Here is a 27,342-nt window from a genome sequence, read left to right as displayed (position 1 = left end):
GTGGGCAAGAGGAAATGAATTCAGCACAGAACCTGACCCACCAGAAGGAGGGAAGCAGAGTATGTGGGGTTGGTGCAGGCCACAAAGTGGATTTAGTTATGGGAGTACATGTAAGTTCTTTTCTTTTTTTTTTTTTTTTCTGAGATGGAGTCACGCTCTGTCACCCAGGCTGGAGTGCAGTGGTGCGATCTCGGCTCTCTGCAACCTCCACCTCCCGGGTTCAAGCAATTCTCCTGCCTCAGCCTCCCGAGTGCCTGGGACTAGAGATGCCTGCCACAATGCCCGGTTAATTTTTGTATTTTTAGTAGAGACCGAGTTTCACTATGTTAGCCAGGCTGGTCTGGAACTCCTGACCTCAGGTGACCTGCTCACCTCAGCCTCCCAAAGTGCTGGGATTACAGGCATGAGCCACTGTGCCCAGCCAAGTTCTCTTTTTATCACTCCTCATTTGTCAATGAATAAGAAGCAAGAGGATCAGGGGAGAGTACGAGCTGGGTGTTGTCAGTCTGAGGAGAGAGGAGAAGCTATGAAGGTTTGCCTTGTTGGAGAACACAGCCTGGCAAAATTCAGGGGGAATTCCACGTGAGCTGAAGTCAATCTGCACAATGATGGAGTTCTCCACTCACATTCTCCAGTCACATTCAGGGACTAGGGCACAGCCTAGCGGAGGCAGAAAATAGAGTCCAAGTGGGGTGGGGTTTGGCCAGGTATTAGGACTGAGGTGCAGAGGAACAGGAGTTGGGGGAATGGGGTTCAGTGCACTACTGGAGGTGACAGCCTAATCATAGCAGGTTCAAGGAATGGGAGGAGGGAAAGCAGGGACACGTTATTTCCCTAACTCATTCTCACCACTGCTTCCTAGGTACACCTTCAAAAACAAAAATCAGATGAGATCCCACCCTAATGGAAGCCCATGATGGCTTCTTTGTGCCCACATGATAAACTGTAAACTCCTTGGCAAGACTCTAGGATTCTTTATCACTGAACTCGGCCTTCTTCCCTCCCACAGTGCTAACTCTGATTTGGGCACAACGAATGTCTTGCTTATCCCTTATAGCACAGCCCTTTGCACATGTTCTTTCCTCTCCCAGAAATGCCCTACTTCCTCCTCACCAGACTAAACCTAGTCATCTCTGCCAGGAAGCCTCTCTGGATTCTCCCACAAGGCTAAGTGCTTCCTGTTGTAGGCTGTAACACCTTGAAATGACCCTTAGAATGCCCCTCACATTCTCTGCCGAGATCTATTATCTGTGGCCCCTACTAGACCAGGGGCTTCTTGGGGAGTTGCATCCCTATCCCCTGTCATCTAAGTCAATTACATTTCTTTGAAGAAGGACCAACCTGAAAGAGGAGCCAAGAAAAGTTGGTGGGGAACTAAAAGAGAAGTGGAACTTGGATTGGCCAGAGAGGATCCTGGGAGAGAAGGATGGTGAGTCAACAGAGGGGAGTCAGACACAGCAGCTGAGTGAGTGTATTCTGCTCCCAAGTGCGAAACTCTTTTTTTTTATTCGTACTTTAAGCTCTGGGATACACATGCAGAACATGCAGGTTTGTTACATAGGTATACACGTGCCATAGTGGTTTGCTGCACCCATCAACCCATCATCTACATTAAGTATTTCTCCTAATGCTATCCCTCCCCTACCCTCACAACCCCCAACGGGCCCTGGTGTGTGATGTTCCCTTCTGTGTCCATGTGTTTTCATTGTTCAGCTCCCACTTATGAGTGAGAACATGCAGTTTGGTTTTCCGTTCCTGTGTTAGTTTGCTGAGAATGATGGTTTCCAGCTTCATTCATGTCCCTGCAAAAGACATGAACTCATCCTTTTTTATGGCTGCATAGGATTCCATGGTGTATATGTGCCACATTTTCTTTATCCAGTCTATCATTGATGGGCATTTGGGTTGGTTCCAAGTCTTTACTATTGTGAACAGTGCTGCAATAAACATATGTGTGCATGTGTCTTTATAGTAGAATGATGTATAATCCTTTGGGTATATACCCAGTAATGGGATTGCTGGGTCAAATGGTATTTCTGGTTCTAGATCCTTGAGGAATTGCCATGAGGAATCTTCTACAAGGTTGAACTCTTGCACTGCCTCAGAGCAATTTGTTTTTACGTTTTACTTTTTTTTTTTTTTAACTCTAGAATCACAGTTTCACAGTTAATCATTGCTTCCTGGAAGCCATGCAGGATCGACTTCCTGCTGTTAGAAATGCTCCCCTAGGCACTCCCCAGCTCCCACATGTACACACCCCGGGTAGGATCGTGACTCGGGTGCCTGTGCAGGGCAGAGCACCTATAGCCCAGTCTTCCATGTGAAGCCTCTGCTTTAACAAGAGGCATGTCTCCTCCACAATCCTTCACTCACTGTGAGCACAAGTCAGGAGGAAGACTGATAAAATAAATCAAAGGAAAAGTTCTAGACAATGTTTCCAGCATGGGGGCAGCAGCAGCATCACAAACATCACTGAAAACAGACTCAGCCCTTAGCCACTACTGGCAATTCACACTCATCAAAAGAGAAATGCACTCATCCACAGCACTTCCTGGGGCTAACAAGACACAGGAGTGAAAACTACTGTGTGTCTGATTTTGTCCTCTTTTTTCCAAAATAATTGGATAGAAGAAATACTCAGCACAAACATGAAAGATAGAAATGCCAAGGAAAAAAGAATGAAATATGGGGACACTATGGTACGACTTAGTTTTTCTGTCCATTTTACTATCAGATATAATGACTTGTGAGAAATGTTGCTTTTACCCAGGTGCTACCACAGGCTGGTAAGACTGGCCAGCCTGCATCCGGGGGTCTCATCTCCTCTCCACCCTCCAATCAAACCCACAGCAGAAGGAAATCCCAGAACAAGACCTGTGCTGATCAGAATTGAAATCACCAGTGCTATAGAGTGATGATTTTTAATTGCTACTGCTAAATAAATCATGGTACATCCATACAATTGGATATTATTCTGCAATTTTTAAAAAGTTATCATGAAAAAAATGGAAGAACGCTATATGCATGTTGCTTAGTGAAAGAAACCAATCTGAGAGACTACAGGCTGTGTGATTCCTATGTTATGACATTCTGAAAATGCAAAACTATAAAGAGATCAGTGGTTGCTAGGAATTGGGGTAGGGGATGAATACATGGAGCACAGGGGATGTTTAAGGCACTGAAACTTCTCTATATGATACTGTAATGGTTGATATGCATCATTACACGCTTGTCTAAACCCATAGAAAATATAATCCAAAGAATGAACCCTCATGTAAACTATAGGCTATATGCTATATGAACTTTGGCTAACAATAATGTATTAATACTGGCTCATCAATGATGACAAGTGTACCACACTAATGCAAAATGTTAATAGAGAGGAAACTGTGTGCGAGGAGGGGAGGGGAGGGTGGTCTCTGTACATCCCACTGCATTTTTCTATAAACTAAAACAGCTCTAAAAAATAAAGTTTACTAATTTAAAAAAACCAAATTGCTATTATGAGCCACAAGGACTGCCTATACAGTATTGTTAGAACTCAAAGGGGAAGAAAAGCCCTGGTCATCTCATGACTTTCACCTGACAGCTTCCCACCTGCTTCCAGCTGGACAGCAAGAGGAGTCACCTGTGTGAAAACTGAAATGTTAGCCATCTACCTAAAAAGAACCACAGGTAAGGACTGACAGCCATAAATTAACAGGATAAGTAATGAACGTTGGTCCAACTTGCTTTCAGCGTCAGTGATAAGGAAAGCCTGGAAGAGCAGGGAATAGCGAGTCTAGAAGAACCTAGAGGTGAGGCCATTCACCCAGGAGAGATAAGCAGGGTAGGCAATGAGACCTTGGAGTCAGTGCTGACCTCCACCCTCACCATCCATCCCCACACACCTGCACCAGTGACCTCAGGTTAGGGCCACACAGGCTGACCACTCAAACCTCTCACCCCTCAGCTGTGAGAAAGGTCCACGAAAATGAAGGGAACAGCAGGGACCATGCCAGGGAATGATTCAGAGAAAGCGCCCCAGGGACTGAAATGCATAGCTTGGTTCCCTCAGCTTCCAGATTCTCTGATGAGACAGCATGACCTGCAGGAGAAAGCACAAGCCCAGGAGTCAGAAGACTAGAGTCCGGTTTCACTACCTCAAAACAGCTGCCATCAGGCAAAAGGACAAACTGTCCCTTTCATCTGCAAAACCGGGATAATACCTGCTCTCAAGCCACAGAAGGTTAGAGCTGGGATGGGCTCATCACACAGGTGAGGCAAACCAAGTTGAGGGTGATGAAGTTACTTTCACAAGGTTGCACAGCTGGGTGACAAAGTCCCTCTTGGGTAACCAATTGCTGTCCTCCCAGTTCAGTGCAGTTTCTTCACTGCCACACAGAGTTAGGACAAAGGTGATCTGTGTGAGTGCTTTGGAAAGTGAAAATCACAAGATAAAGGAAAACTTGTCATGCTGTCATCTTTTCATTGGCACATTTTGCTCCTGTTCTGCTAGAAGGTGAGTATCTCCCATGAGTGTGAGCTCTTGGCAAGTGTCAGCTGCATCACTGGCACTAGCTGGTTGCGCTGCTGTCTGAGGTTACAGAGCCAGGGATAGAAAAAAGCTCTTGGCTACCTTCAGGCTCCAGGGCACAAGCATTGTCACCTGGGAGATAACAGCCCCCTTTTCCCCTTTGCATTTCCACGCTTCAATAGCAGTAAGCAATAAGTTTCCTCGGGAGAGTGAATCTGTTTTGTCAGTAATAATTCAATCTTTAACACAAGAAGCACACTAGCCCAACAATCCACTCAGCACTTGAAAGAGACTTATTTAGCTTTTGCTTTGACATACCCATTACAAGTTTAGTTCACTCTGTTTCCAGACCTTTTGTCCTCCAAACATTTTAACTAATGTGCAAACATATTCTCAAATGGTCTCCAAAACAGATTATTACCAACAGACAGGAGAATGACGCAAATGTAGCCCATCTACATAAGTGAAACAAGTTAAGCCAAAGGGATCACTTGTGTAGCTTAAATCATGGAGATGGGCTATATCCACAGGGCTGAATTCATAATTGCAGGCTTTAACAATTTACCCCAGTTCTTTTTTGACCCAGGCTTTGGGTGGCTCCAATCTTTTCACTTCAAGAACTCCCCACCCCCACTGCACACATACACAGAGATGGCAAAGCCAACACAGCTCACGTCCTTCTTTGGTGGTCTCCACTGGCACACAAGTCCACTGGCATAATTTTGAGAACACCAAAGATGATTCAGCTAGCTCCACATGTATTTTTTATGAGAAATGAGTCAATAATTTGTTTCTCTGCACACTCCCCCAGAGAAAGAACCTAGAGCACAGGGAGCTGTAATCTTAGATTCGTAACTCCACAACAGATCACAGGTGAGAAGACAGCATGTGGTGAATAGGCAGCCGCTAAGCCATTAATCAGAATTCTCCAACCCAGGGGGTTTTCCCTCAGCCTGATCTGGGTTCAAAAGATGGGGTGCCCTTCATTGGCTCTCCAACATCCTCTAACCAACATTAGCCATTCATTCCCACTAATTTAATGGTGTCGTTTCACTAAAGGACTATGCCTGGGAAACTGTGCTGGGTCTGTCCCTTGGCAAGCATCTTTAACTGCCCATGTCATCTCCAACACAGATGCCTTGGGGAAAATGTAGCTGCCTACCTCCATCTACCCCACCAGACCCCATGTCCAACTTCTCCACCACATTCAGCCAAGCCAAGGAGTGAGCCACACACATCAGAAAGTTCCTGGTCAGTTTTGACTCAACTGTCCTTCATTAAGTGTTTTGCTCCTATCTTATAAAAATCTGTTGCTATTAGGAATAGAGAAAAGTCAGAAGGGAACTCATTATTACTATGATTATATGATATGGTATTCCATCTTGAGTGAGTCATTTCCCCTGTCTTTTTTCTTACTTGTGTATTAAGAAGGTTGAACTATAAGACCTCCATGGTCCTGTCAGGCTGTGACCTCAAATGGGTCTACTTATTACCTGCTAAGTGTTCCCACCCCCCACCTTGTTTTCCTCCCACCCCAATTACAAGAAGGAGGTCAGGGTGCTAGGCCTCTTGTTCTTACAGTAAGCTTCTGGAAGTGAGACTAATGCAGATGAGATTCAGCATTCACCAAACTTTAGCTCTTGGAGCTGGCAGGAAACTCAAATAATCCACCGCCCAAATGCTATGCCTTCAGGCAGGTATAGTAGTATTATCCCCAAGATGTAGACAGGAAAACCATGATCCAGAAAGGCTAAATGATATGCACAAGGAGCCCAGCTGTTTTAACAGGTGATACCAAGAAAACTAAAAGCCAAATCTTCCCATTCCTCACACTGATCTCCCTCCAACCACCAGAGTTGTTATGAAAGGGCATTATTTGAGGTGTTAGCCAAAGCTTTAAAAGAAATTACCAAATATAAAATTATGTCTTACAGAAGGAAACAATAGCTGTAGCCCTTAATATTTATACTATTATTTATGACCAACAGATGATAGTAAGAGCTTTGATACTAAGCCCTTTACCAATGAGAAAGCTACAGATAACTAACATTTTTCCTATTAACCAATCTATTTCATGAATCTACAAATCAGAAACCACCATCAGGAGTATTTATAAATAATGGCAAAGGAGTTCCAACCAACATATACAGTTGGTTTGGAACTCTTTCCTAGGGGAGAAGAACTCTGCTCTGTTAACCTACCAGGTAACTGACACATTTTACATATGTTTATAGTTCTGCCAATTTTTAATAAGAACGTGTGGAAGCTAGAGAACTGTTCTATTTATCTGCAAAATTTCAGTGCCATTACTCTAAATAGAAAATGGTTTATTTTAAAAACCAGTGTGTTTCTAAAGCTAAATTTCACTTTCCATATGTGTTTAAGAAGCTCTTTTATATTCAGATAATTTATTTGAATTACCTAAGCCAAAATGATATTTTCCTAAGAAAAAATTTTCTAAAAATGTGCTCACACAGAAAAATATGATTCCCAACATGTACTAAAATTCTCATTTGTGGGCCAGGAGTGGTGGCTCACACCTGTAATCCCAGCTCTTTGGGAGGCCGAGGCGGGCAGATCACTTGAGGTCAGGAGCTCAAGACCAGCCTGACCAACATGGTGAAACCCCGTCTCTACTAAAAATACAAAAATTAGCCGGGCACAGTGGCACATGCCTATAATCCCAGCTACTCAGGAGGCTGAGACAGGAGAATTGCTTGATCCCGGGAGGCAGAGGTTGTGGTGAGCTGAGATCACACCACTACATTCCAGCCTGGGTGACAGAGCAAGACTCTGTCTCAAAAAAAAAAAAAAAATTTAAACAATTTTTTTAAAAATTCTCATTTAAGAACCCCAACATTCCCGTTAGGTATGACTCTGCTCTTGTAAATGATCAGTCTTGACTCATTTCATCCCCCTACAAAATTCACACAAGCTACCCCAGAGAATTAGTCTTTGGGATTTTAAAGTATTTTAAAACCCACCACACAGATACAAGCATGGGTTGTTCTGAATCTAGAGCATCTGAGCATCCAAATTCTCTCCTTCCAGCTCTACATTGGCAGCATTTTGTAGGAAGAGCTACCCTTCACTGGAAAGAGAAGTGGTAGTAGTTCTGTTTTCCCAGAGAAAAGGCTGCTGTCCCACCAACTGCTGGTACTGATCTGAAGGCAGAAAGGCATCATTATGCCACCAGTAAAACATGGAGTCACTGGCCAGGTCTTGATATCCCGGCAGGGAGCAAGCTGCTCCTTTCAACGTTCTCAAGCCTGAGTCCTATGAGCCGTTTAGTTCTGAAATGTGTCTTGCGCCTCAACTTGGCTTCCTAGATTACCCACACAACCCAGCCAGACTGAGACCTTGGGAGCCTCTGTAATCTGAAGCAACGAGGGCTCAGCTGAACAAGGCTGGAGACTTGCCAAATGAACTGCCTTGTCTTAATCCATCTGGAATGTCAACTAGGAGTAAGAAAACGGAAGGACAATTCCCACAGAACACAAACTAGATAAGAATCTGACATTTTTCTTTGCAATGCCTTGACATCCTCACTGTTTCAGAGAAAATCACCTGAATCAGTCCAGTGGCCCTTCCTTCTACCACATGTCCCAGGCACTCATTCAGAAAATGACTTAGAGCATTTCCTAATTCCAACACATTTACAGAGAATTTAGCTTCCTTTCATTTCATCCATTGCCTGCAGGACTAACAATTGAAAACAGTTGCTATAGTTTGAATGTTTGTCTCCTCCAAACCTCATGTGGAAATTTGAGTCCCAGTGTTGGAAATAGGGCCTAATGGGAGGTGTTTGGGTCATGGGGGTGGATCCCTCTTAAATATATTAATGTCCTCTCTGGAGGAAGTGGGGTGGTGAGTGGATTTTCACTCCATTAGTTCCCAAAAAAGCAAGTAGTTATTACAACGAGCCTGGCACCTCCTCTTCCTGTCTCTCACTTCCTCTCTCACCATCTGATCTCTGGACAAGCTGGCTCCCCGCTTCACCTTCCACCATGAGTGACCTGGTCCTAAATCTTCCAGCCATCAGAATTTTGATTTTTCTTTGTAAGTTACCCTGCCTCAGGCATTTCTCTACAGCAACACAAAATGGACTAAAACAGCAGTATAATCCAAAAACCACAAGCTGGTGCCTGACTACCTCAGCACATGGTTGCCTCCAAACTCATTTTAGCAAGGAAATAACTCATCTCAAAATTTAACAGAAAAAAGGAAAAGCAAACTTTCAGGAAAATGGTATTCCTGTTACCAGGAGTGAATTGGCTGTGAAACAGCCAAAAGTCAGCAGCAGATAAATGAAAAGTCTGCATAACTAGAATAATCAATAGGTAGACATTCAGCAACTATATATTCAATAGAAGACTTGCCAGTGCAGTGGCCATGCATGCCTGCTGCTGCAGGCCCACCATTCCTGAACCAGTGGCTTACATTCCACATGGAGTAGGAGTAAGCCTTTGGTCTCTTCCACATCCATTCACTGTCATGCAGGGCCTCCAAACCGCCAAAGGATGGGAACAGCAGGCAAGGGTATCTATCAAGCATGCTCCCTCTGTTCTAGACATCAGTCATGCTATTTCCCACCCATTTAATTATTCTTCTGTTGACCACCCACATTTAATTCAGTTTTAAAGACATGACAACAAGGTCTGAGATTTGAGGGATGTACCTGACTCTCTCTCCCCTCCAGTGGTGGTGGAATCTGATCAGCAAAACCAATCTTCCCTGGATCACCCATAAAGGCACTAACCTCATCCACGTTCTCAAAAGCGTTGATGACATCATATGGCAAACAGGACAGAAGGTCAATCACAAACCACGTCTTCAGGTAGTTCATGCGGATAAGTTTGGGGTCAGAAATCACCTCCCCTGCTGGTCCAACAAAGGTGGTATGAAAATTGAGCACAATGTCCACCAAAAAGATAACATCCACGATGCTATCTACAACCAGCCAGGCCACATTGTTCTGCCTGGTTTTGAAGGAGACATTATAAGGGACCAAGATGGCTGTATAGAAGGTCAAGATCAAGATGATCCAATCCCACGTGGTCTTAAAAACACAATAATGTAAGATGATGTGAGGGGGAGTCTTTGGTGCCTCTTGCTTGTACTGGGGAAGGATGTCTGAGCCCAGCTGTAGGACCTGTACAGAAAAACATGACCAAGAGAGAACTAAGTTAGGATTTAATTGCAAGTATCTAACCAGTCAGCATCTGTGATTGATAAATGGTCACAATACTCTGGATAAATCATCAGGTACAATAACAGGTACGAAAGGAGTATGGGAGAATGAAAGTGAACATTATAATAGAAATAATCATACAGAAACAATTACAAACTACTATTTGGCTGTGAGCCAAGTGTTGTACTAAGCACTTTACACACATGTATTATCTCAATTCTAAATACACCTTTGTTCTATTAGCCAATTATTATTCCATAAGTTAGAAACGGGCTCAAAAAGATTAAGCAACTTTTTATTCAATAAATATTAATTGCTCTGATTTCATCCAACAGCTGCAGAATACACATTCTTCTCATCAGCACATGGAACATTCTCCAGGATAGACTATACGTGAGATGACAAAACAAGTGTTAACAAATTTTTAAAAATCAAATTCATATCAAGAATCTTTCCTGACCACAGTGGAAGTAAACTAGAAATCAAAACATGTGGAACTTGGGAAACTTTATGAATACATGGAAATTAAACGTGCTCGTGAATGACCAGTGGGTCAATAGAGAAATTAAGAAGGAAATTTTAAAATGTCTTGAAACAAATGAAAATGAAAACATAACATAACAAAAACCTATGGGATACAGCATAAGAAATGCTAAGAGGGAAAATTACAGCAATAAATGCCTACATCAAAGAAGTAAAAAGATTTTAAATAAACAACCTAACAATGCACCTCAAGGAACTAGAAAAGCAAGAACAAACCAAATCCAAATTAGAAGAAGGAAAGAAATAATAAAAGAGCCAAAATAAATAAAATTGAGACTAAAAATACAAGAGCAATGAAATGACAAGCTGGGTTTTTAAAAACATAATTTTTAAAAAACCCAAACCTTTAACTAAGAAAAAGAAACTCCCAATAAAATTCAAGATGAAAAAGGAAATATTACAAGAAATACCACACAAATACAAAGGATCATTAGAAGCTATTATGAATAATCATATGCTAACAAATTGGAAAACCTAGAGGAAATGGATAAATTTCTGGACACATACAACCTACCAAGATTGAAACAGGAAGAAATAGAAAACTCTAACAGACCAATAACAAGAAATAAGATTAATTGAATCAGTAATAAAAAAAAAATCTCCCAACAAAGAAAAGCCCAGGACCAGATGGCTTCAAAGCTGAATTTTACCAAAGTTTTAAAGAAGAACTAGTACCAGTTATTCTCAAACTATTTTTAAAAATTGAAGGGGAGGGCATTCTTCCAAACTCAATCTATGAGGCCAGCATTACCCTGATACCAAAACCAGACAAGGGCAAAACAAAAAAAGAAAACTACAAGCCAATATTCCTGATGAACCTACATACAAAATCCTCAACAAAACACTAGCAAACTGAAACCAATAGAACATCAAAAAAAAGCTATATTCTATAATCAACTGGAATTTATCCAGAGATGCAAGAATGACTCAACACTTCCAAATTAACAAACATGATGCATCACATCAGCAGTAGGGAAAAAAATGATTATCTCAATAGATGCAGAAAAAGCAATTGATAAAATTCGATATCCCTTCATGATAAAAAAAAAAAAAACTCAACAAATTAGGTATAGAAGAAAGGTACTCAAATGCCTTACATTCGCAGCAACCTGCATGAGATTGGAGACTATGATTCTAAGTGAAGTAACTCAGAAATGGAAAACCAAACATTGTATGTCCTCACTCATGAGTGGGGGCTAAGCTATGAGGATGCAAAGGCATAAGAATGACACAACAGACTTTGGGGACTCAGGAGGAAAGGGTGGGAAGGGGGTGAGGGATAAAAGACTACAAATTGGGTTCGGTATATACTGCTTGGGTGATGGGTGCACCAAAATCTCACAAATCACCACTAAAGAACTTATTCATATAACCAAACACCCACCTGTTCCTCAATAACCTATGGAAATAAAAAAAATTAAAAATAAAAAAGACCTTACATGACAAACCCACAGCTAACATCATACTGAATAGGAAAAAGTTGAAAGCCTTCCCTTTAAGATCTGGAACAAGACAAGAATGCCCATTTTCACCACTGTTATTCAACATAGCACTGAAAGTCCCAGACAGAACAATTAGGCAAGAGAAAGAAACAAAGGGCATCCAAATTGAAAAGGATGAAGTCAAACTGTCCCTGTTTGCAGACATAATCATATATTTAGAGAAACATAGACTACACACAGACACACACACAACCTGTTAGAACTGATAAACAAATTCACTAAAGTTGCAGGATACAAAAATCAACATACAAAAGTCAGTAGCATTTCCATACACCAATAGCAAACAATCTGAAAATGAAATCAAAGGAGCAATTCCATTATCAATAGCTACAAAAAAATTTAAATGTCTAGGAATAAATCTAACCAAAGAGAAGAAAAATCTCTACAAATAAAGCTATAAAACAGAGACAAGAAATTGAAGAGGACACAAAAAATGGAAAAGTATTCATGGATTAGGAGAATTAATATTATTACAATGTCCAATTACCCAAAGCAATCTACAGATTCGATGCAATCCCTATTAAAATACCAATGATGCTCTTCACAGAAATAGAAAAAATTAATCCTAAAATTTATATGGAATCACAGAAGACCCAGAATAGCAAAAGCTATCCTGAGCAAAAAGAAGAAAACTAGAGGAATCACATTACCTGACTTCAAATTATACTACAGAGTTATAGTAACCAAAACAACAGGGTACTTGCATAAAAAACAGACACATAGACCAATGGAACAGAACAGAGAACCCAGAAATAAATCCATGTATCTACAATGAACTCATTTTCAACAAAGGTGCCAAGAATATACATTGAGAAAAGGACAGTCTCTTCAACAAATGGTGCTGGGAAAACTGGATATCTATATGCAGAAGAATGAAATTAGACCCCTATCTCTTCTCATATTCAAAAATCAAATCAAATGGATTAAAAATTTAAATCTAAGACCTCAAACTATAGAATCACTAAAATAAAACTTTGGGGAAACTCTCCAGGATGTTGGACTGGGCAAAGATTTTTAAGGTAAACCTCAAAAGTACAGGCAACCAAGGCAAAAATAGCCAAATAGGATTATATCAAGCTGAAAAGCTTCTGCACAGCAAAGTAAACAATCAACAGAATGAAGAGACAACCTACAGAATGGGAGAAAATATCTGCAAACTATTCATCTGACAAGGAATTAATATCTAGAATATACAAGGAATTCAACTCAACAGCAAAAATTGAATAATGTGATTTAAAAATGAGGAAGTAATCTGAATAGCTATTTATCAAAAGAACACATACAAATAAATGGCTAACAGGGATATGAAAAAATGCCCATCATTACTAGTCATCAGGAAAATGCAAATCAAAATGCAATGAAATATAATCTCATCCCAGTTAAATGGCTATTATCAAAAAGACAAAAAAAATGCTGATGGCCAGGCATGGTGGCTCACACCTGTAATCCCAGCACTTTGGGAGGCCGAGGAGGGTGGATCACCTGAGGTCAGGAGTTTGAGACCAGCCTGGCCAACATGGTAAAACCCCATCTCTACTAAAAATACAAAATTAGCTGAGCATGGTAGTGGACACCTGTAATCCCAGCTACTCAGGAGGCAGGAGAAACACTTGAACCCGGGAGGCAGAGGTTGTAGTGAGCCAAGATCATGCCACTGCACTCCAGCCTGGGCGACAGAGCTAGACTCTGTCTCAGAAAAAATAAATAAACAAATAAAGCTGGTGAGGATCCAGATGAAGGGGAATTATTACATACTTTTGGTGGGGATGTAAATTAATATAGCTGTTATGCAAAACATACTGAGGTTCTTTGAATAAAAATAGAACTACGATATGATTCAGCAATCCCATTGGTGGGTAATATCCAAAGGAAATGAAATCAGTATGTCAAAGAGCTATTGGCACTCCCATGTTTATTGCAGCATTATTCACAGTAGCCAAGATATAGAATCAACCTAAGTGTCCATTGACAGATGAATGGAAAAACAAAATATTAATGGATATATGTACCCAACAGAATATTATTTGGCCATAAAAAAAGAATGAAATCCTGTCATTTGCAGCTCCATGGATAACCCTGGAGGATATTATGTTAAATGAAATAAGCCAGGCACAGAAGGACAAATACCACATGTTCCACTCATATATGAGAGCTAAAAAAGCTGACCTCCTAGAAGTAGAGAGTAGAATAGTGGTTACCAGAGGCTGAGAATGGTACAGGAAGAGAGTGTGATAGGGAAGAGTTGGTTAATTGATACAAAATTTCAGCTAGAGTAAAAAAACATGTAAGTATTTAAGGTGATGGATATCCCAACTACCCTGATTTGATTATATAAATTTATCATCCTATCACATGTACCCCCAAACATGTACATCTAATGTGCATCAATAAAAATCGTTTTTTAAAATTAGTATTTGATAGGAGGAATAAGTGTTCTATAGCACAGTAGAGTGAATAATAATTTACTATATATTTCAAAATGACTAGAAGAGAGGATCTTAAATGTTTCTAGCACAAAGAAATGAAAAATGTTTGAGGTGATGGAGACCTCAATTACCCCAATTTCATCATTACATACTGCATACATGTATCAAAATATCATGTGTACTCCATAAACATATATAATTATGTATCAATTAAAAACGTTTAAATATATTTATTGCTCTGTGCCCAAAACTGTTCTAGGCACTGGACATGCAGCATTGAAGGAAACAGCATAATGCCTGCTCTCATGGAGCTCAGTCTAGCACACAAATCAAATTCATTTCAAATTGTGATAACCACTAAATAACAATGGGGCAGGCAGAACACTGTGATTTGATAAAATGTGACTTAAGAGAGGGAAAGTGTTTGAATTGAAACCTGAGTGACAACAAAGAACCAGCCATTTAAGTTTGTATGGAAAAATTATCCTAGGCAGAGGGCATAACTGGCATAATAACCCTAGGGTGAAATAAGCTTGATATTATCAAGAAAAGAAAGAAGTCCAATGTGGCTGAAGCACAATGAGTGGGAGGAGGCGAGGGAGAAGATGCTAGATGAGCTCTGAAAGGAAAGCGGAAACTAGACCACACAGGACCCAGTGGGATACTGGGAGGTGTTAGATTTTATTCTATGTACGGCTGGGTGTAACCAGAGGATTTTAGGTAAAAGAATAATAATCTGATGCATGTTTCTAAAAGATCACCCTGGCTGCTTTGTAGATAATGAGTTGGGACAAAGGATTGAGGGAAGAACAGAATCAGGGTACTTGTTATAAACAGAGAAAAAGATGAGACGATAGAGAAAAGCAGTCCAATTTTGTACATATTAATATTTCTGCAGTATAGCCAACTGGACTTGCTGATGGCAAGAAAGAAAAGAAAAGAAAAAAAAACGGCAAGGAAGAGTACCAACTACTACATTCCATGAGCCCAGCATGCTGGCTTGCCCAAAGTAGGCACTACAGGACTGTTTTTAAGTGAATGAGTGAACTCTAAGGTCCTACCTAGCAAGAGATGGTGACAGGATCACAAAACAGATCTAACTAGATTCAAAACACATGCTGTTCCACATCACGGTTACATTTCCCTGAGTAACTTAGGCTTTTAAGGAAGCAGACTTAGTGCAGGAAGAAGTCCAGAGAAGGTTGGCTCCAGGAGAGAATCACCAATGGGTTTCATCCTCATTAGTCTAAGGCAACAAGCTGTGCCTTCTCATACCAAGCCAAGCTGGAAGGGACTCCCAGCTGCTCCTCTGTGCCACTTGCAGGTTCTTATAAATCTCTAGGTAAAACTCCCTCTTGTGTCATGGGAACTTCTTGTTACCCCTAGAGGTTGAAGACCCTTTAGTAAAGGTAAGATTAGCTGAATACCCCTGTTTCCCCTATGGTTGACACCAGCCCTTAAAAGGGGGCAAAAGAAAGCTAGAAATCCAGAGTGTCAGTGTGCATCTTTGGGTAGAGGAACACTTTCCACTCCTCTTACCAATGCACTCATCCCTACTATGCTTGAGATTTTAATTTCTGTCTCCATGAAAAGGAAATTACATGAGTGTGATTAAGGAAGCTTGGATTCTGAGACCTCAACAACAAAGAAATTTGGCCTTTAAGAATTGTTGGGAAAAGCTGAGTGTTGAGAGAAGCTGAGGCAGAGCTTGCATAATGTGAAAGTCTTGCAACATGTCCAGGGTCCAGGGTCTAAAACCCCTCACGGCCTTTGGAACACCAAGCTCTGTGTTAAAGGGTGGAAGGCTACCCTGACGCACCATAATCTAAACCCGGGGCATAAAACCCCTCGTGGCTTGGATAGAATCCATGGCTCAGGGCATAAAACCTCTCCTGACCTCTGGCATGTGTCTAGACTTGCTGGCTCCTTGCTTCTAGCCCTCCCAGCCTCCTAGATCAATTGTGTCTTAGAATTGGCCATATAAATGCTAAACCATCACAGCTGTAAATCATGTGCTTAATGCAATGCCCCCTTTCAACCCCACATTCTTGCCACCTGTATCTTTGTTTGATCACCAATAAATAGTCTGGGCTTCTAGAGTTCAGGGCCTTTGCAGCCTCCATAACTAGCATTGGCCCCCTGGACCCACTTTCTCTCTCAAACTCTTTTCTCATTCCTTTGACTCTGCTGGACTTCGTTACTCCCACGACCTGGTATTGGGTCTGATCACCCCAACAAGAATACAGCAAATAAATGAACCAAATCAGACTTCCATTTCTGGAAAGATAGAGTAGACATATTTTTCCCTATTCCTCCCTCTAAGTGCAACTAAAAGCCTTGGTCATTATATCTAAAACAAATATAAGACGACTCTGAAAGGTGGAGAAAAGAAAGCAAACTGGCTAGGAATGACACAGTGGTGAGCTCTCTGGGTTTTCTTTTTGCTTCATGTATTCCTGACTTGGAGCTGAAGACGCCAGCAACCTGGAAACTCCAAGGAGTATAGACCAAAAAAAAAAAAAAAAAAAAAAAAAGCCTGTTCTTTCCAGCCAAAGGGAATGGAAAATGGGCAGCCTCAAAAGACAGAAAGCTGTTAGATAATAACCACTCTACTATAACCACATAGCACAGAAAAATTGTGTGCCCCCACCCCACCTCAGCTAAGCTAGTAGGGCCTACTAGGAAGCCTAGACTTCCCCTTTCTTAAAGCTATAATGAAGCACCCAGTCTCCCATCTCCTCTCCTACTGAGATATTCCAGCCAGAAAAGGCCCAGTAAGGAGCATGGACTTCCACACAATGCCACCTCCACCAATAGTAATGAGGTGCCCCTTTCGCTCCTCAATGGGTTGGTCAGAGGAAGCCTAGTGGAGAGTTGGGATTTCCACCACTGCCCAGCAGTCATGAGGTCACCTCCATCCCCCACAACCCAGAGAGATATCCATGTAAGCTTAGCGAGGAGCTGGAATTCCTATCTCTACCTGGCAGTAACAAGGAGAAGCACCCCACTCAGGTGTCAATGGAGGCTGAGTAGGAAATCTGTATGTTTACCCCAACCTGGCAAAAGTGAGAGGATGCCTACCTCTTCTTCTGCCATATAAATATTAAACCTAAAATTCAAAATTTAAATAAGATCCAGAGACCACCCAAATGCCAAACTTTCAATAAAAAATTCATTCATTATAATAAGAACCAGGAAGACATCAAATGGAATGAAAAACAGGTAATCAATAGATGCCAACACCAAAATTATATATCAGAAATATCAGACAAAGATTTTTGAACAGCCATCATAAAAGTGCTTTAACAAGTAATTATGGACAAGCTTGAAACAAATAGAAAGTCTCAGCAAAGGAGATATAAGGAACCAAATGGAAGTTTTAGAACCAGAAAATATAATAACGAATATAAAAAAAATCCAATGGAGATCAATGGAACAGAACAGAGCCCTCAGAAATACGCTGCATAGCTACAACTATCTGATCTTTGACAAACCTGACAAAAACAAGAAATGGGGAAAGGATTCCCTATTTAATAAATGGTGCTGGGAAAACTGGCTAGCCATATGTAGAAAGCTGAAACTGGATCCCTTCCTTCACCATATACAAAAATTAATTCAAGGTGGATTAAAGACTTAAACATTAGACCTAAAACCATAAAAACCCTAGAAGAAAACCTGGGCATTACCATCCAGGACATAGGCAAGGGCAAGGACTTCATGTCTAAAACACCAAAAGCAATGGCAACAAAAGCCAAAATTGACAAATGGGATCTAATTAAAAAGCTTCTGCACAGCAAAAGAAACTACCATCAGAGTGAACAGGCAACCTACAAAATGGGAGAAAATTTTCACAACCTACTCATCTGACAAAGGGCTGATATCCAGAATCTACAAAGAACTCAAACAAATTTACAGGAAAAAAACAAACAACCCCATCAAAAAGTGGGCAAAGGACATGAACAGGCACTTCTCAAAAGAAGACATTTATGCAGCCAAAAAACTCATGAAAAAATGCTCACTATCACTGGCCATCAGAGAAATGCAAATCAAAACCACAATGAGATACCATCTCACACCAGTTAGAATGGCAATCATTAAAAAGTCAGGAAACAACAGGTGCTGGAGAGGATGTGGAGAAATAGGAACACTTTTACACTGTTGGTAGGACTGTAAACTAGTTCAACCCTTGTGGAAGTCAGTGTGGCGATTCCTCAGGGATCTAGAACTAGAAATACCATTTGACCCAGACATCCAATTACTGGGTATATACCCAAAGGATTATAAATCATGCTGCTATAAAGACACATGCACACGTATGTTTATTGTGGCACTATTCACAATAGCAAAGACTTGGAACCAACCCAAATGTCCAACAATGATAGACTGGATTAAGAAAATGTGGCACATATACACCATGGAATACTATGCAGCCATAAAAAATGATGAGTTCATGTCCTTTGTAGGGACATGGATGAAATTGGAAATCATCATTCTCAGTAAACTATCACAAGAACAAATAACCAAACATTGCATATTCTCACTCATAGGTGGGAATTGAACAATGAGAACACATGGACAAAGGAAGGGGAACATCACACTCTGGGGACTCTTGTGGGGTGGGGGGAGGGGGTAGAGATAGCATTAGGAGATATACCTAATGCTAAATGACGAGTTAATGGGTGCAGCACACCAGCATGGCACATGTATACATATGTAACTAACCTGCACATTGTGCACATGTACCCTAAAACTTAAAGTATAATAAAATAAAATAAAATAAAAGAATAGCACACCCAATAAATGAAGAATGTTAAAAGGAAAAAAAAAAATCCAATGGATAGGCTCAAAAGCAAAATGAGGCCAGGCGCAGTGGCTCATGTCTGTAATCCTAACATTTTGGAGGCCAATGTAGGAGGATCTCTTGAACTCAGGAGTTCAAGGCCAGCCTGAGCAACATAGTGAGACCCCATCTCTAGAAAACATTTAAAAGTTGCCATGCCTGGTGGTAGATGCCTGTAGTTCCAGCTACTCAGCAAGCTAAGGTGGGAGGAATGGTTGAGCCCAGGCAGTTGAGACAGGAGTGAGCCATGATCACTCTAGTGTAGGCAACAAAGTGGGCAACCCTGTCTCAGGGGAAAAAAAAGGCAAAATGAAGAAGATGAAGAAAAAAATTAGTGAACTTGAACTTGAAGATAAAATAATAGAAATTGTCCTATAATTGTTTTTCTGTAATAGAAAGTATCTGAACAATAGAGACAGAAAGGCAAATTACATAACGATAAAAGCATCACTCCACCAAGAAGACAGAACAATCCTGATGTATATGTACCAAACAAGAACTGCAAAATATGTAAAGTAAAAACCTGATAAAATCAAAAGGAGAAACAGACCCATAGTACACCTCTCTCAACAACTGATAGAGCAACTAGGTAGAAAACTAGCAAAGATATAGAAGAACTCAACAATACCATCAAACAATAAGATATAGAAGAACTCAACAATAGCATCAAACAATAGGATTTAATCAATATTTATAGAATACTCTCCCCAACAGGAGCAAAATACGGTTTTTACAAGTGTACACGAAATAGTATTCAGGATAGATCATATGCTAGTCCATAAAATAAACCTTAATAAATACAACAATTAAAATCACCAGAGTGTATTCTCAACTACAATGGAATCACACTAGAAACCAATAAAGATAATGGGAAAATATCCAAATACTTGAAAACTATAAATATCACACTTCTAAATAATCCATGGGCCAAAGATAAAGTGGCAAGAGAAACTTTTATTAAACTCAATGAAAATGAAAATAGAAGTGGGATACTGTTAAAGTAGTACAAAAAGGGAAATGTTTATCAATAAATGTTTGCCTAAGACAAAAAGTCTTAAATCAATATTTTAAGCTCCCACCTCAAGAATATATCAAAAAAGAACAAAAATAAAACTAAAGCAAGCAGAAGGAAGGAAATAATAATGAACAAAAATCGATGAAATTAAAAATAGGAAAACAAGACGAAATCAGTGGTCTTTGAAAAGATCAGTAACATAAAATAACATCAACAAACCTGTAGCAAGACTAAAAATAAAAAGAGAGAAGACAGAAATTACCAGTATTAAGAATGGAAAAGAGAATATCACTATAAACCCTGGAGACATAAAAAAAATAAAAATAAGGGAATGTTACAAACAGCTCTACACACATAAATTTGACTACTTAGAGGAAATGGACCTCAAAAACAAGAAACTACCACACCAATAGCCACAAAATTATTGAGGGAATCAAATGCATAATTTTAAAACTCCCAGAAAAAAATCCCCAGGCCCAGATGGTTTTAATAAATAATGGTGTCAAAATTTAAAGAAGAATTAACAGCAATTCTACACAATCTCTAAAAGAAAATGGAAGCAGAGGGAACACTTCTCAATTCATTTTGTGAAACTAATTTTACCCTGATTCCCAAAACCAAAGACAGTACAAAAAAGAAAACTACAGACTAATAGCTCTCATAAATATAGATGCAAATATCCTTAACAAATAGTAGCAAACAGAATTCAGCAATATATAAAAATGAGGCCAGGCGTGGTGGCTCAGGCCTGTGATCCCAGTGCTTTGAGAGGCTGAGGTAAGACGATGTTTGAGGCCAGAAGTTCAAGACCAGCCTCGGCAACATAGAGAGACCCCCATCTCTACAAAAAAAAAAAAAAAAGGTCAGGGGTGGTGGTGCATGCCTATAGTCCTAGCTGCTTGGGAGGCTGAGGCAGGAGGATCACTTGAGCCCAGGAGTTCGAGGCTGCAGTGAGCTAGCATCACAGCACCACACTCCAGCCTGGGTAACCAAGCAAAATCCTGTCACTTAAAAAAAAAAAAAAATGTTGGGGTACATTTCAACAGTGCAAGGCTGGCTCAATATTGAAAAAAAAAAGCCGATTCTGTGGGAAGATGGCCGAATAGGAACAACTCCGGTCTACAGCTCCCAGCGCAAGCGACGCAGAAGACGGGTGATTTCTGCATTTCCATCTGAGGTACCGTGTTCATCTCACTAGGGAGTGCCAGACAGTGGGCGCAGGTCAGTGGGTGAGCGCACCGTGCACCAGCCGAAGCAGGGGCGAGGCATTGCCTCACTCGGGAAGCGCAAGGGGTCAGGGAGTTCCCCTTCCAGGGGTGACAGAGGGCACCTGGAAAATCGGGCCACTCCCACCCGAATACTGTGCTTTTCCAACGGGCTTAGGAAACGGTGCCCCAGGAGAGTATAGCCCGCACCTGGCTCAGAGGGTCCTACGCCCACGGAGTCTCGCTGATTGCTAGTACAGCAGTCTGAGATCAAACAGCAAGTCGGCAGCGAGGCTGGGGGAGGGGCGCCCGCCATTGCCCAGGCTCCTTTAGGTAAACAAAGCAGCCTGGAAGCTTGAACTGGGTGGAGCCCACCACAGCTCAAGGAGGCCTGCCTGCCTCTGTAGGCTCCACCTCTGGGGGCAGGGCACAGACAAACAAAAAGACAGCAGTAACCTCTGCAGACTTAAATGTCCCTGTCTGACAGCTGTGAGGAGAGCAGTGGTTCTCCCAGCACGCAGCTGGAGATCTGAGAACGGGCTGACTGCCTCCTCAAGTGGGTCCCTGACCCCTGACCCCCGAGCAGCCTAACTGGGAGGCATCCCCCAGCAGGGGCAGACTGACACCTCACACGGCCAGCCAGGTACTCCAACAGACCTGCAGCTGAAGGTTCTGTCTGTTAGAAGGAAAACTAACAGAAAGGACATCCACACCAAAAACCCATCTGTACATCACCATCATCAAAGACCAAAAGTAGATAAAACCACAAAGATGGGGAAAAAACAGAGCAGAAAAACTGGAAACTCTAAAAACCAGAGTACCTCTCCTCCTCCAAAGGAACGCAGTTCCTCACCAGTAACGGAACAAAGCTGGACGGAGAATGACTTTGACGAGCTGAGAGAAGAAGGCTTCAGACGATCAAATTACTCCGAGCTACGGGAGGATATTCAAACCAAAGGCAAAGAAGTTGAAAACTTTGAAAAAAATTTAGAAGAATGTATAACTAGAATAACCAATACAGAGAAGTGCTTAAAGGAGCTGATGGAGCTGAAAACCAAGGCTCGAGAACTACGTGAAGAATGCAGAAGCCTCAGGAGCCGATGCGATCAAATGGAAGAAAGGGTATCAGCCCTGGAAGATGAAATGAATGAAATGAAGCGAGAAGGGAAGTTTAGAGAAAAAAGAATAAAAAGAAACGAGCAAAGCCTCCAAGAAATGTGGGACTATGTGAAAAGACCAAATCTACGTCTGATTGGTGTACCTGAAAGTGACGGGGAGAATGGAAACAAGTTGGAAAACACTCTGCAGGATATTATCCAGGAGAACTTCCCCAATCTAGCAAGGCAGGCCAACATTCAGATTCAGGAAATACAGAGAACGCCACAAAGATACTCCTCGAGAAGAGCAACTCCAAGACACATAATTGTCAGATTCAGCAAAGTTGAAATGAAGGAAAAACTGTTAAGGGCAGCCAGAGAGAAAGGTCGGGTTACCATCAAAGGGAAGCCCATCAGACTAACAGCGGATCTCTTGGCAGAAACCCTACAAGCCAGAAGAGAGTGGGGGCCAATATTCAACATTCTTAAAGAAAAGAATTTTCAACCCAGAATTTCATATCCAGCCAAACTAAGCTTCATAAGTGAAGGAGAAATAAAATACTTTACAGACAAGCAAATGCTGAGAGATTTTGTCACCACCAGGCCTGCCCTAAAAGAGCTCCTGAAGGAAGCGCTAAACATGGAAAGGCACAACCGGTACCAGCCACTGCAAAATCATACCGAAATGTAAAGACCATTGAGACTAGGAAGAGACTGCATTAACTAACGAGCAAAATATCCAGCTAACATCATAATGACAGGATCAAATTCACACATAACAATATTAACTTTAAATGTAAATGGACTAAATGCTCCAATTAAAAGACACAGACTGGCAAATTGGATAAAGACTCAAGACCCATCAGTGTGCTGTATTCAGGAAACCCATCTCACGTGCAGAGACACACATAGGCTCAAAATAAAAGGATGGAGGAAGATCTACCAAGCAAATGGAAAACAAAAAAAGGCAGGGGTTGCAATCCTAGTCTCTGATAAAACAGACTTTAAACCAACAAAGATCAAAAGAGACAAAGAAGGCCATTACATAATGGTAAAGGGATTAATTCAACAAGAAGAGCTAACTATCCTAAATATATATGCACCCAATACAGGAGCACCCAGATTCATAAAGCAAGTCCTGAGTGACCTACAAAGAGACTTAGACTCCCATACATTAATAATGGGAGACTTTAACACCCCACTGTCAACATTAGACAGATCAACGAGACAGAAAGTCAACAAAGATACCCAGGAATTGAACTCAGCTCTGCACCAAGCGGACCTAATAGACATCTACAGAACTCTCCACCCCAAATCAACAGAATATACATTTTTTTCAGCACCACACCACACCTATTCCAAAATTGACCATATACTTGGAAGTAAAGCTCTCCTCAATAAATGTAAAAGAACAGAAATTGTAACAAACTGTCTCTCAGATCACAGTGCAATCAAGCTAGAACTCAGGATTAAGAATCTCACTCAAAACCGCTCAACTACGTGGAAACTGAACAACCTGCTCCTGAATGACTACTGGGTACATAACGAAATGAAGGCAGAGATAAAGATGTTCTTTGAAACCAACGAGAACCAAGACACAACATACCAGAATCTCTGGGATGCATTCAAAGCAGTGTGTAGAGGGAAATTTATAGCACTAAATGCCCACAAGAGAAAGCAGGAAAGATCCAAAATTGACACCCTAACATCACAATTAAAAGAACTAGAAAAGCAAGAGCAAACACATTCAAAAGCTAGCAGAAGGCAAGAAATAACTAAAATCAGAGCAGAACTGAAGGAAATAGAGACACAAAAAACCCTTCAAAAAATAAATGAATCCAGGAGCTGGTTTTTTGAAAGGATCAACAAAATTGATAGACCGCTAGCAAGATTAATAAAGAAAAAAAGAGAGAAGAATCAAATAGATGCAATAAAAAATGATAAAGGGGATATCACCACCGATCCCACAGAAATACAAACTACCATCAGAGAATATTACAAACACCTCTATGCAAATAAACTAGAAAATCTAGAAGAAATGGATAAATTCCTCAACACATACACCCTCCCAAGACTAAACCAGGAAGAAGTTGAATCTCTGAATAGACCAATAACAGGAGCTGAAATTGTGGCAATAATCAATAGCTTACCAACCAAAAAAAGTCCAGGACCAGATGGGTTCACAGCCGAATTCTACCAGAGGTACAAGGATGAGCTGGTACCATTCCTTCTGAAACTATTCCAATCAATAGCAAAAGAGGGAATCCTCCCTAACTCATTTTATGAGGCCAGCATCATCCTGATACCAAAGCCTGGCAGAGACAAAACAAAAAAAGAGAATTTTAGACCAATATCCTTGATGAACATTGATGCAAAAATTCTCAATAAAATACTGGCAAACAGAATCCAGCAGCACATCAAAAAGCTTATCCACCATGATCAAGTGGGCTTCATCCCTGGAATGCAAGGCTGGTTCAATATACGCAAATCAATAAATGTAATCCAGCATATAAACAGAACCAAAGACAAAAACCACATGATTATCTCAATAGATGCAGAAAAGGCCTTTGACAAAATTCAACAACCCTTCATGTTAAAAACTCTCAATAAATTAGGTATTGATGGGGCGTATCTCAAAATAATAAGAGCTATCTATGACAAACCCACAGCCAATATCATACTGAATGGGCAAAAACTGGAAGCATTCCCTTTGAAAACTGGCACAAGACAGGGAAGCCCTCTCTCACCACTCCTATTCAACATACTATTGGAAGTTCTGGCCAGAGCAATTAGGCAGGAGAAGGAAATAAAGAGTATTCAATTAGGAAAAGAGGAAGTCAAATTGTCCCTGTTTGCAGATGACATGATTGTATATCTAGAAAACCCCATTGTCTCAGCCCAAAATCTCCTTAAGCTGATAAGCAACTTCAGCAAAGTCTCAGGATACAAAATCAATGTGCAAAAATCACAAGCATTCTTATACATAAATAACAGACAGACAGAGAGCCAAATCATGAGTGAACTCCCATTCACAATTGCTTCAAAGAGAATAAAATACCTAGGAATCCAACTCACAAGGGATGTGAAAGACCTCTTCAAGGAGAACTACAAACCACTGCTCGAGGAAATAAAAGAGGATACAAACAAATGGAAGAACATTCCATGCTCATGGGGTAGGAAGAATCAATATCATGAAAATGGCCATCCTTCCCAAGGTAATTTACAGATTCAATGCCATCCCCATCAAGCTACCAATGACTTTCTTCACAGAATTGGAAAAAACTACTTTAAAGTTCATATGGAACCAAAAAAGAGCCCGCATCGCCAAATCAATCCTAAGCCAAAAGAACAAAGCTGGAGGCATCACACTACCTGACTTCAAACTATACTACAAGGCTACAGTAACCAAAACAGCTTGGTACTGGTACCAAAACAGAGATATAGATCAATGGAACAGAACAGAGCCGTCAGAAATAATGCCACATATCTACAAGTATCTGATCTTTGACAAACCTGACAAAAACAAGAAATGGGGAAAGGATTCCCTATTTAATAAATGGTGCTGGGAAAACTGGCTAGCCGTATGTAGAAAGCTGAAACTGGATCCCTTCCTTACACCTTATACAAAAATCAATTCAAGATGGATTAAAGACTTAAATGTTAGACCTAAAACCATAAAAACCCTAGAAGAAAACCTAGGCATTACCATTCAGGACATAGGCATGGGCAAGGACTTCATGTCTAAAACACCAAAAGCAATGGCAACAAAAGCCAAAATTGACAAATGGGATCTAATTAAACTCAGGAGCTTCTGCACAGCAAAAGAAACTACCATCAGAGTGAACAGGCAACCTACAAAATGGGAGAAAATTTTTGCAACCTACTCATCTGACAAAGGGCTAATATCCAGAATCTACAATGAACTCCAACAAATTTACAAGAAAAAAACAAACAACCCCATCAAAAAGTGGGCAAAGGACATGAACAGACACTTCTCAAAAGAAGACATTTATGCAGCCAAAAAACACATGAAAAAATGCTCACCATCACTGGCCATCAGAGAAATGCAAATCAAAACCACAATGAGATACCATCTCACACCAGTTAGAATGGCAATCATTAAAAAGTCAGGAAACAACAGGTGCTGGAGAGGATGTGGAGAAATAGGAACACTTTTACACTGTTGGTGGGATTGTAAACTAGTTCAACCCTTGTGGAAGTCAGTGTGGCGATTCCTCAGGGATCTAGAACTAGAAATTCCATTCGACCCAGCCATCCCATTACTGGGTATATACCCAAAGGACTATAAATCATGCTGCTATAAAGACACATGCACACGTATGTTTATTGCCGCATTATTCACAATAGCAAAGACTTGGAACCAACCCAAATGTCCAACAATGATAGACTGGATTAAGAAAATGTGGCACATATACACCATGGAATACTATGCAGCCATAAAAAATGATGAGTTCATGTCCTTTGTAGGGACATGGATGAAATTGGAAATCATCATTCTCAGTAAACTATCGCAAGAACAAAAAACCAAACACCGCATATTCTCACTCATAGGTGGGAATTGAACAATGGGACCACATGGACACAGGAAGGGGAACATCACACTTCGGGGACTGTTGTGGGGTGGGGGGAGGGGGGAGGGATAGCATTGAGAGATATACCTGATGCTAGATGACGAGTTGGTGGGTGCAGCGCACCAGCATGGCACAAGTTTACATATGTAAGTTACCTGCACATTGCGCACATGTACCATAAAACCTAAAGTATAATAATAATAATAATAATAATAATAATAATAATAAAAAGATTGAAAATTAAAGAATAAAAAAAAAAAGAAAAAAAAAGCCATGTAATGTACGATATTAACAGGCTAATGAAAAAAATCACTCATCAATTGATATACAAAAACATTCAATAAAATTCAACACCCAACACCCATTCACAAAACTCTCAGAGAAAAAAATAGAAATAGAGGAGAACTTCCTAAAC

At 40.7% G+C, this 27,342-nt stretch overlaps 1 protein-coding gene across 2 annotated transcripts in view; it reads right to left on the bottom strand.

Annotated features, from left to right (window-relative positions):
* The window catches only part of KCNH1 (potassium voltage-gated channel subfamily H member 1), a 471,857-nt gene that overhangs the window by 334,038 nt on the left and 110,477 nt on the right, over positions 1-27,342 (bottom strand). Inside the window, exon 6 of one of the 2 annotated variants that reach the window (XM_024239363.3) lies at positions 9,195-9,668. In XM_024239363.3, the coding sequence (XP_024095131.1) occupies positions 9,195-9,668 (474 nt within the window). The remainder of the gene's footprint in view (positions 1-9,194; positions 9,669-27,342) is intronic. The other variant, XM_024239369.3, reaches the window with a different exon arrangement.

The sequence above is a fragment of the Pongo abelii genome, chromosome 1 (assembly GCF_028885655.2).
Source record: "Pongo abelii isolate AG06213 chromosome 1, NHGRI_mPonAbe1-v2.0_pri, whole genome shotgun sequence".
In the NCBI taxonomy this organism is placed as follows: Eukaryota; Metazoa; Chordata; class Mammalia; order Primates; family Hominidae; genus Pongo; species Pongo abelii.
Note: the sequence above shows the minus strand (reverse complement) of the source record. Positions and strands in the feature narration are given on the sequence as shown.